This window comes from Protomyctophum bolini, assembly GCF_963924005.1.
Source record: "Protomyctophum bolini genome assembly, chromosome: 22".
Taxonomy (NCBI): Eukaryota; Metazoa; Chordata; class Actinopteri; order Myctophiformes; family Myctophidae; genus Protomyctophum; species Protomyctophum bolini.
Genome location: NC_137883.1, coordinates 6415343 through 6427568, shown reverse-complemented (window position 1 = coordinate 6427568; position 12226 = coordinate 6415343). Strand labels below are relative to the sequence as shown.

At 45.4% G+C, this 12226-nt stretch overlaps 1 protein-coding gene across 1 annotated transcript in view; it reads right to left on the bottom strand.

The window, feature by feature from the left end:
* Nucleotides 1-12226, bottom strand: part of LOC308310283 (leucine-rich repeat transmembrane neuronal protein 4-like) — a 178629-nt gene that overhangs the window by 40578 nt on the left and 125825 nt on the right. The window contains exon 4 of the mRNA XM_080756558.1: nucleotides 8926-10697. Within this exon, the coding sequence (XP_080612684.1) occupies nucleotides 8926-10697 (1772 nt within the window). The remainder of the gene's footprint in view (nucleotides 1-8925; nucleotides 10698-12226) is intronic.

Below are 12226 nucleotides of genomic sequence, written 5' to 3'. Positions count from 1 at the left end.
CCAATATGGATGACTTCAGGGATCTCCATATATGGGCTTAATTGTGACAGCAGGTCACATTTACCATGACTTCAGGGATCTCCACGAGACCTGGGCACCATATATGGGGGATTTCCCATGTAATGGGGATTTTGAGTGACAAAAATGTACAATGTCAGAGTAAATCAGTGCCTGAAATAAAGTTTGTTCTCCACATTTAAAGTTCCACTTCACCCATTTTCAACCTATCTTCATATCATGACTTGACATAATTATCATGTCACGGACGCTGATCATAAGATGGCTTCATTTCTGTCTATTTGGTCTATCGGCCATGTTGGTTCTCCAGTCCAGACACAACCAAGCACATAACACACATGCACGCGCACACGCATGCACGCACACACACAGAGACACGCATGTAAACCAACACACGTGTCACAGGAGGGACGTACAGTGCCAATGTGCATGCATACATGCATATCTCGTATCAAGGCCAGGGTATAGGCCGGGTCTAACTCTAATGGTACCCCTTGTGGGTTGGTTATGCAGTACTTCATCTTACATTTAAATAACTCATCTACGATTATCAACTCATTCGTAGTGTAACTCATCTAGTATTCTTTTTGGCAACAAAGTATCCCTTTTACACTTTGTTGTGCCACGACAATAGCAGACCTGTAGGCTGTAAACTCACAATGCCTCTGTGAGATTACAGATCTACAGTAGTATTATTCACTGAGCGTCATAGGACGGCGGATAGATTAAAAACAAAAGCTAAAACAAAGAATTGTAATTGATGATATTGCCAATGAGGTTCATCCAAATCCTGCTTGAGATGTTTAACCCATTCTGAACGGGAACCCATTTTGGTGTCGGCATCATGTTATGCTTTAGCTATTGAAAAATAGCAGATCTACAAGCTCATAGCGCGCCACCGAGTGGCGCGCTACGAGCTTGTAGGTCTGCTATTTTTTGAAAAATCGAAGAACGACTGACATTTTTAGAATCTGATCTCAGGTCAGAATGGGGTTAGTCAGACCAGTGTGTGTCCAGTGGAAACCTCGTATGAATCTGATCTCAGGTCAGAATTGGACTCTTTTAAGGCCGCCTTGAAAAGACACTTATTCTCTCAGGCTTATGGCATTACAGTTGTTGATTGTTGTTGGTACATTTTGTAAAGTGTCCTTGGGTTCATGAAAGGCAGTATATAAATTCAAGCTGTTATTATTATTATTGTCTCAATAGTAGCCTAGTATATACTGTTCCTTCTGAGTGCTATGTCAGACTATCAATATCATAAAGCCTATAGTCTCCAAAAATGACCCCAAACTACAGCTTAACCCATTTTGGGTGGGAACCCCTTTTGGTGTTTCAAGCATTATGTTCTATTTAGCTATTGAAAAATCAGCAGATCTACAAGCTCAAAGTGTCGCGCTAAGATACACAAAAATCTTTTAATATATATTCTTTCAGAGTTTCAACGTTTTTAACTCAAATCTTTGCTCCTGGGAGGTCCCTGGAACAACATTTTCAGCCAAATACAGCTAATTCTGGGGGTCCTTGACACGAAGACCCACCGACATAGAAACATAGGTTTTTCAAGAAAACGGTCAGGATTTAGAATAAATTTGTAGAATCGTCCTCAGGTCGAAATGGGTAAATTATAGAGGCATACGGTCACGGTCGGGTGTTAACCCTGTTTGTACAAAACTGTTATTTTTCAGGAAATGGGACATCTGTGTTCCAATGTAGTAGTTATTTATCCACTACTTTACATTGGTTAAATATTGCTTTAAATCCACAGACATGCACTCAACCACATTCACATTCAAAACTTTAACAAAAGTTGAGATACAAGCCTGACAGCAATGATAAGTCTTATCAGTAATATATATATATAAACATATATATATATATATATATATATATATATATATATATATATGCATTCCTCTCCCTTAAATAATATAATTGTAGATCATCTTGAAAGGTTGCGAGCCTGTTTGCAATCTTGTATTCACCATATTTTCTCAGACTTCGCAGCCACATCTGGTATTCAAGTGATACTTGAAAACAATTTTAAACGCATGCTTCGTTGATCTTTCAGAAGGCTCTTTACTGGGTAAACACAGGAGGGTTTTTTTTTTTTAATACAGATTAATATTATCAGGCGTAAAATGGGAAATTTGATGCCACCATCGAGGCTCTATACTGCGTGTTCAGGGGAATGACTTTAGATCAGGATGGTTTCCCAAACTGTTTGGTTATGAAACTAGATGGAAATCATGGAATTGATTGCATTGCCACCGACGTTGTTCATTCATCTCTCCAAGTAATAAATATAGTATTCTAAATTGATTAAATTGTTTAATGTGGCCAATATGATTACTGTATGGCCCAAGAAAGACAATCCATATGGGTATAGCTATCAGATGGACACGTGTTCATTTTTTTTTTCTTCTCCCAAATGCATTCTGTGATTAAAGCAGGACTGCATGCTGTTGTTAAATTAACAAGGAAAGGCAAAAAATACTGATTCCACAAGCAATATGCTACGAGTTATATAAGTGCAGTGCTCACGGAAAATGCTAACACATTTGCCGAAGCAGGACAGACACACTGATTTCTAATTTTAGGAGCTTGCATGGTGACATAGTTCCCCTTTTCGACATCGCTGAAGACATACTGGTCCGTTAAACTGTTGATAAGAGTGTTGTACAGTCACCAGACATCCCAAGTTCGGGGACAGTCAGTTGAATTCCAAATGATGTCCTGTTTTCAGCGTTTCTTTTTTTAATATTTCCTTCCTACATTTTATCTTTTAAAGCAGTGGTTTTCAACCAGTGGTCCCAGGGGGACCAGAATCAGAATCAGAATCAAACTTTATTGTCACATCACATTACAGGTAACATGGGTGAAATTCTTGTTTGTGCAGGCTCATCATTGCAGTTAAAAGAAGAAAGTGCATAGTACATGACTAATCTACATGGTACAATATGTGTGCATATAAAAAAAAAAAAAGCCTATGTGTATAAACAGAGTAGTCTCTACTAAAGGAGACCAGTCCGTTCAGTCCGTGTGGCTGAACCACCGGTGGTCCTTCAGGGAGAGTTGGTAACCAAATGGACCCTCATGGATTTTTTACTCTCGAGTGCAACATGAAACCAAATGGACCTTATAGGGGTCCGTCTCCATTTGGTTTATTGTTATACTCGAGAAAATAATGTATTCTTTTCTTCTTTTTTTAAATTTCATTGATATGAAAAAGGTTGAAAACCACCGTTTTAAAGTGTTACCAAGATCACAATAATATTCAAATAAATATCATGCTTCTGACGCAGGTGAATTGTGGTGTTGGTGCAATGTGTGGTAAATTACACCTGCATTTTTTGTTGTGCTGTGAATGCCATCCTGTCACATCTCCTGTTGAATCTCATGGGAAAACTGAGATATTTGACTAAATACATCGTCTCTACCAGACCCTTCGAAGGAATACGCTACTATGGCAAGAGCTGACGTACCCGTCACTCAAAGCAATTCATCCTTTGAAGTACCCCCCTTTATGTTTTATTAATGAATTTCTATTCCAACCTGTACATATAGATTTAATGTGTTTGAGAAACGTATTGTTTGTTGTCATTGTGAATGAATGCATGGGACCCGAATGGAAACAAGACCGCAAGGTACGTCTTTCTTCGGTGCTGTCCTTTTGGACCAATGCTGTGCTTGACTGTACCCTGGCTGTACTGTTTGCATCTTATTGTCTAATAAAATGATCAATCAATCAATCAACACATGCACGATAAATTGAAATGCCACGGAGAAAACTGCCTTGAGTTCTATGGATGCATATAATGCACAATGTATGGAACATCCGCCATTTTAGGTTATTTTGACATTTTTCTTTTCTAGAGAAAACTAATATAGCTGGTCACCCTATTGTTGTCCTATCAGCCAAGCCATTAAATATGTCCTCGTAAGGGAGAATAGGGTAAGAAATAATAGAATAATGAAGGTTATAATACTATTAAAAACGTTGTCGTCATTGTATAACGCATATAACAATGCAACATTTTGTTGCAAGATCATTACACACACACAGCCACGGACACCAACTGCGCGACTGTAGCCAAATGTAAAATAAACCCATTAGGCAAGATGAAGCGGTTATTATTCTATTAGCTTACTCCTGAATGTTCAATTCATTTCACTCCAAAATATCACGCTGTAGGGCCCAACTGTTGTTGGCTGTTTAAGCACTCGTCACTCATGCATTAAAAAAATACATTTGTTGTTGCCATGCCAACTGAATCCTGCCCCCACACACAGTCACACACACACACACACACACACACACACACACACACACACACACACACACACACACACACACACACACACACACACAGTGTTGTCACTGCCGTATCTTGCAGACTCACCTGCCAGTGAGGGAGCCCCGCAGCGGGAGGGCATGGAGTCTTAACCCATTTTTGGCAGGAACCCCTTTTGGCGTTAGCATTACGTTATGCTTTAGCTATTGAAAAATAGCAGATCTACAAGCTCAGAGCGCGCCACCGAGTGGCGCGCTACGAGCTTGTAGGTCTGCTATTTTTGAAGAACGACTGACATAGAAACATAGCTTTTTCAGAAAACTGTCATTTTCAAAGAGATTTTTTTAGAATCTGATCTCAGGTCAGAATGGGTTAAGTCGCCCTTCTCCTCCCGCCCAGAAACTCCCTGCTGACATAATTATTATATGCCGCCCCAGGCCAGCCCACATGGAACAGTGTTGTTTTCGTCGACTAAAACTAAGACGAAAAAAAAAAAGTCCGTCGACTACCTTTTTCAACTGACGAAATAACTAAATGGAAACTACCTGAAAACTATAAGCTATGATGACTAAAACTAAAGACTAAATATACTGACGATTTCGTCAAACAAATAAAAACTAGACTAAAATGTTAGGAAGGGACTAGTGGACAAGAGATCCAGTATAAGTCATTTTAACACTTGGTTGCATGCTGAAAATAGCTGATCTATACAAGCCGATCGGAAAATAGCCGATTTACAAGGAAATTGGGAGAATGAGATGGGGGGGGGGGGGGAGACATCTAAAAGGGATTTAATGTACAGCTTCTGTGAGGTCACGGTGACCTGCACCTACTACTAATCATTTCAATCATCAGTCGCAAAGCGGGGCCAATTCGTGGCCAAATGCCGTGACATTTTCACCCAAGGTGTCAATCGAGTTTATCACCTCCACATGAATGGAACAGACATGAGGCCACGAATGACCTCAGCCTTTTGCCCCATCTACTTGTAATCAATTCATCTTTGACCCTTTGAAGTGGACGTTTGTGTCAACACGGCACTTCATTCCCTCAAGGCGCTCTTGAGATTATCGCACGCACGATGTTGGGATGGATGTACAAACGAACGGACGGATGGACAGACAGACAGACAGACGGAAACATACAGTAATGCCTCAGGCCATATGGCTGTCACAGGTGGAGCATGGAGGCATCAAAAAACTGTAACTGTAGTAATAGTATGCGTGTGTGTGTGTGCGTGCGTGTGTGTGCGTGCGTGCGTGCGAGTGTCAGGGGAGCATGCCAAAACATATCCGAGCTCTGGATTTCAGTGTTGCTGCACTTAAATCACATTACAGGTAATAATTAGTTTCTGTATCTGAAAGGATTAAGGGCATACAGCATTGATGGAGTGCAAAAGCATTAGTCACGCTCTCTGCCATATGAGAAGCTTAGCCAGAAGAAGAATTTTAATGAACATTTCGGTGCCTATAGCTGCTTTATTTGCTCGCAAAGGGAGAGAGATACTAGGACGGGATATTTCCTACAGTGTCAACTGTGTATTCACAGCTCAGATAGATGCCAGATTTGTTATGAAAACTAATGGTGCTTCGACTGCTTCGGTTCACCCGCTGGTCATGCACAGTTGGAGAGGGGTGCGAAAGAATGGCTTGGAAATGGAGCCGACTGGTACAGGGGGGAGAAATGACACAAATATTGTTTAGGTGAAATTCTTCACATTCTTTGTTTGTTTGTTTATTTATTAATTTATTTATTTATTAATCATTTGCACATTCGCAGTAGGGGGATTTCCTCTGGAAGTTGACTCCCTTAAGTTAAGCTTACGAATACATCTCCCTCACAACATGCACGCACGCACGCACGCGCTTCATGAATAATCTCTTCCAGTCGGCTCACTCAAGGTGCGCATCCTTTGATTCCAAAGGGCTACATTTGCACTGAAGCGTGCATCTCCAGATCAAACGTCCCTGCCGCTCTGAACATTCAGGCAAGGTGATCGTAATTACCCCGCCGTAAGAGGAAAGGATATAAATATGCTCCTTATCATCGCGAAGAGATCCGTATATATATATAAAACCATAAGCTCTGGGGATAACAGTACGTGTACTGCCTCGCCTCTTTACAGATTACCACAAATCTCCTATAAATAACAACCAAAGTACTGACTGTTTTGTCCACCCAACCCCGCCCCCACCCACCCCCCACAAAAAGCTTCTACACTAAAGTCCGTCACCGGCAGGCCAAAGACTTGTGGAAGCCCCGAATAATACTTCAGCCGTACAGTGTTGTAAAAAAATCACACACGTGTGAACTGAGTGGTGCAATTCCCCCCCCCCCCCCCCCCCCCTCTCTCTCTCTCTCTCTCTCTCATTAGAGACACAGCAGTACCCCTCTCTCTGTTTCTGGCGCCCCCTACTGGTATAAATAAGTCACATACTCGTGCTCATCCAGGTACACAAACGGGTACACAAACAGGTACATACACGGACATTGCTGGTTGTAGGAGTGGTTGCACCACTCAAAAATAAGCTGATCTATACGGTATATACAAGCTCACAGTGCCTCGAGGACGCGGTGCCTTTGTGAGCTTGTAGATCAGCCGTTACCGCGTATAGTGTATACCACAGAACAGAGTGCAAGGTAAAGCATTTAACCCGTTCTGGGCGGGGGAACGCCTTTCGGCGTTTTAAGCATTATGTTACGCTTTAGCCATTGAAAAATAGTTTTTTTTTTTTTTTTAAACTGTGGCCAACCTTTGAATAATATATTCTTTCAGAGCGAACATTTTTAACTCAAATCTTTGCTTCTGGAAGGTCCCTGGAACAACATATTGTCAGATGGAGGTCGGCGGTCAATTACATACATAATTGGGGGTGGGGGGTTTAGGGTTTTCAGAAAACTGTCACCATTTAGAAGACATTTTGTATAGAATCTTTTCTCAGGTCAAAATGGGTTAAAAAAATGTACCGGAGGGAAAAAATCTGCAAGTTATACAGTGGGCGGAATTAGGCCCCATGATGTAGACAGTAAAACTCAGCCAACCATATAGGAGACGATAATGGGCATTCAAGCGTACGTGCTCTGGTATTTTTCTATTAGTTGCTTTAACCCATTCTGACCTGAGATCAGATTCATACGAGGTTTCCACTAGGACACACACTGGGTCTGATTAACCCATTCTGACCTGAGATCAGATTCTAGAAATGTCAGTCGTTCTTCGATTTTTCAAAAACAGCAGACCTACAAGCTCGTAGCGCGCCACTCGGTGGCGCGATATGAGCTTGTAGATCTGCTATTTTTCAATAGCTAAAGCATGACATGATGCTAAACACCAAAACGGGTTCCCGGTCAGAATGGGTTAATGAGCTGTCAAGCAGCTTCTTGCACTGTGTAATTTGGTATCCAACTGTTGGCCGATCGATGCGGTTTGATCAATCCCCGCTGTGATTTTGCCATTGATTGATGTTGTATACTGTACCGTTATTCCACAACACCAGGACGTACAGTACTCTAGCATCAATAGAGACGGGCTTGGACCTGTATAGTGACTGAAAAGGTGCTCACTGACATGACAACTATTGGAGGAGCCACCAACAGGGTCATTGTGAGTGTTCTCTCTCACACGCATGCACGCACGCACGCACACGCACACGCACACACACACACACGCGTACACGTGCGCGAAAAGCATGGAATACGCACGTGTATATTACAGGAAACTCCCGTTATAAACTTTCCAACAAACTCCGGTAAACTCCCGAATTGTACCATCACACCTGTATATATTACTGCCTGCTAAACTTGCGGTTTACGGGCAAATCTAGTGCCCATGATTGCCCGCTAACATCTCTTTTCACGCAGCACGCAACGCACACACACACACACACACACACGCGCACACACACCTTGTGAATACCAACATAATGTACCTAAAATGCCACGTTTGATAGCATCTTAAAACATTCTGTGAGCCATGCCAGGGTTCCGTAGACAGTTATATAAGGTATGATGCACACTGAGGCAAGCTTTGCATCAGGTGCACAAAGTGTGCTTTTAAAATGATAGAATGTGTGACGAAAAACAAACAATAGATCAAAAGATGCGATGATGATGATGATGATGATGATAATAACGTGGTGCAAAAACCCGGCCATATTCAAATTGGATAAGCAAACAATTCCATATTAAAGTAACTGGCAGCAGGTGTAATAAGGGCCTTTCTCGGCTATAAAAAAACTATAAAAATGCAGTGCTCTGAACATAAGCAGTGGACCACTGTCCCCTTGGTTCACACAACCTCATTTATATTTTCCAGTTTTATATCTAAAAAAAAAGGTAAAACTCTCAAATAACTGGAAAAGAAAACCTTGAAGATTTTAAAAGGTAAGCGGTGTTATGAAACCAAAAAGACAAGGGTTGCTTAACTCTCATTCAAAAAGGCATCCCAATTTCTCTACAGTGCTATATATCTGAACGAAAAGGATTTACCTCTCCGTCGATTTCGCCTTTGTGTTTAGATTTTTGTGGGGGGGGGGGGTCACTCTCTCTCTCTTTTTCTCTTTTTTAGCTCGATGCGACGGACGGACGGACGGACGGACGGATGGACTCATACCTCACACTCCCTGGAACCAGAGATGGTGCAAGTGCAGGCGACGCCACCGCCACCACCGCCGGTGCCGTTGCCCAGCACCTCGGGCGCCGCGGCCGGGTTGTAGCTCATGTAATACTCCTGCAGCTGGGAGCTCAGGTTCTGCTCGGGCTGCAGCTCCTCCGCCGGGCTCTTTTTCCGCCGCTTGTGATGCCGCGCCACCACCACCGACGACGACCGCTGCCGCAGCAGCAGCCGCCGGGCCGCGCCCGGGTAGCGCCGCCACAGCACGTAGACGAGGGTCAGCACGAGGGACGCCGTCAGGAAGAGCGCCACGCTGCCCACCACCACCTTGTGCAGAGTCATGTGTTCTATCTCCAGCAGCGGCGGTGGTGGCGTGAGCAGCGGACCGTTGAGCGTGGGCCGCGTAGCGCGCGGAGGAGGAGGAGGAGCGGTGTCTTTTTTCGGGTCCGCCGCGGCGCTCACGTGCTTGGGGAGGTTCGGGTGGGGAAGGGGCTGAGGTCTGCCCGGCAGGGGGGGAGGGGGGACGCGAGGTCCAAAGGAGGTCGCGGGCGGGGACAACGGCTGGCTGGCGGGGGTGAACGTCGGGTCCGGCGTGGCGGTGGTTTCGGAAACCGGCTCTGAGGTCAGCGGCGGCGGCGGCGAGGAGGGCGGCGTCTCTGTCTGAAAGTAGTCGTTGTTCTCCTCGCAGATGCCGTGGCTCCTCGTGGCCTCCATGATCTTCTCCCCCTGCAGGTGCTTGGGGCTGCTGCAGATCATGGTGGTGTCCTTGGTGCCGCGGAAGTGCCGCAGCCAGGCCACCAGGGGGCACACGCCCGCGCCGCAGTCCCACACGTTGCCCGCCAGGCTGACGGAAGTGAGCGAGATCCAGGCCGACACGGCCTCCTGGGACACGTTGGACAGCTTGTTGGACTCCAGGTTGAGCACCTGCAGGTTGGGCAGGCAGTGGAACACGGCCGGGTCCAGGCTCTGGATCTCGTTGCCGGAGAGGTCCAGCTTCTGCAGCGTGTACCAGGTCCACGGGAGGCCCTGGTTGACCGCCCGGATGCGGTTCCACTGCAGGTAGAGCGAGCGCAGGTTGGCCAGGCGCGGGAACAGGAAGAAGTTGATGCGGGAGAACTGGTTGTGCTCCAGGTGCAGCTCCATCAGCTTCTGCAGCCCCAGGAAGGTGGTGCGCGTCAGGGCCTTGATGCGGTTGTAGCCCAGGTCGAGGAACTCCAGGCTGCGGCACTCCAGGAACGCCCGGATGGGGACGCCGGTGAGGCCGTTGGAGCGGAGGTGCAGGCTCTGCAGCTTGCGCAGGCCGTGGAACTGGCCCGGCTGCAGCGCCTCCAGCCTGTTGTACGACAGGTCCAGGCTGCGGAGGTTGGGCACGCCGTGGAAGGTGGCGTTGTGCAGCAGCGTGATCCCGTTGGAGCTCAGGATGAGCTCCTTGAGCCGCCGCACGCCCTGGAAGGCGCGGCTGTCCATGGCGGAGATGCGGTTGTGGTCCAGGTAGATCCACAGGAGCTGGTTGAGGTGGGCGAACTGGTAGGGGAGCAGCGTGTGCAGGTCGTTGTAGCGCAGCGACAGGCCCTGGCAGCCCGCCGAGATGTTCTCCGGGACGTCCGGGAAGCCCGCCGACTCGCAGTGGACGATCTTGCCCTCGCAGCGGCAGCCGCCGGGGCAGGTCCGCTCCCCGCCCCCGAAGCCCAGCAGCAGCGGAGGCTGCAGCAGCAGGAGGAGGAGGAGGGGGACGAGGACGAGGGCCAGTTGTCCGTCATACAGCAATGGACCTATTAGACACACACAGAGAGAGAGAGAGAGACAGTATGAGAGTGGGAGAGACAGTATGTGTGCATTTTTTGGCTATTAAAAATTATATATATATATTTTTTTTTGCTTGAGGCAGGCGGGCCGCAGAAGACGTCGTCATGCGGCCCGTGGATCACCAGTTTGACACCCCTGCCATAGACTGTAAAAAAATATGGACAAAGCGTTCCCCGGGTCTAACATGGACGTAAAATGAAGCCTGTAATTCCTTGCACTGTATAAGTCACCATATTTCTAGATCCGTTTGGGCCCAGCTGGCCCATTGGCTGGCTCCCGTTTGGGCCCGCAGCTGGCCATTGGCTGGCCCAGACAACGATCATAGACTGTAACGGTAGCCACGCCCCCTCAGAACATACGCGACTTTATGGTAATTTTCTTTTTAATAAATGGGACCATAGTTTTCCAAAAAGAATATTATGACATGAGAAATGAGACTTTAAACTAGTGACTGGAAGCAGAAAATATTCATGACCATGTTTATTAAGGTAATACAGTCTAGGTGAAGTTGGGCCCAAATACATGGACCTCTATGGGGTTTTTTGGGCCCCAATGACAGCGCCACAACAGGCCATTATATGAACTTTCAGGAAGTCCCGATTTCCTTAGTGGCTTCACGAAATATCTGTCTGACTGCCCCCCTGGTGCATACACACATACAGTATAGTATATGAAAACCATATTCATCTGGATCTGCCAGATCATATATGTTTTTGAGGGGCACCAACGTCTGGCTTTTCAGAAATTATGCCATGTGGCAGGCAAGTCTATGGACTTTTAATGTTTGTTTGAAAGAAGTGAGGCACCCCTGACTTCACACAAGTGTGATTTGTTTTGGTTCACACACACACACACACACACACACACACAGCAGAATAGATATTCAACATTTCCAGAAAACGTAACTTCTCTGGTGACTATAGGTTTGCTGCATATACTGTATAAAAACTGTACCGTGCTACCAAAGACTTTGAGAGTGTCATTTTACGCTCTCAGGAGTAAAAGTATTGTTACATGCATACATAAAGATCTAATAATGGTCCATTTTGTTACCAACGCCAGCATTTAGCTGGGGAGCACCTGGAACCCCCTCAAGGACCACTGGTGGTCCCCGGACCCAGTGTTGTTTTCGTCGACTAAATCCAAGACGAAAAATGTCCACTGGCGAAAACGGAAATGGAAACTACATGAAAACTAATCTATGATGACTAAAACTAAGACTACATATATTGACAATTTCGTCAACAAATAAAAACTAGACCAAAATGTTAGGAAGGGACTATAGTGGACAAGAGATCCAGTACAAGTCATTTTACACTCGGTTGCATGCTGAAAATAGCCGATCTACAAGCTCACAAAGCTTGTATAAAATCAGCAAGTATAAAATCAGCCATTACAACGGCATCGAGGCCCGCCAAAACACATTTTAGTCGACTAAATCACCTATAGATTTAGTAGACAAAAATCTTATGATATTTAGTCGACTAAAACCAGA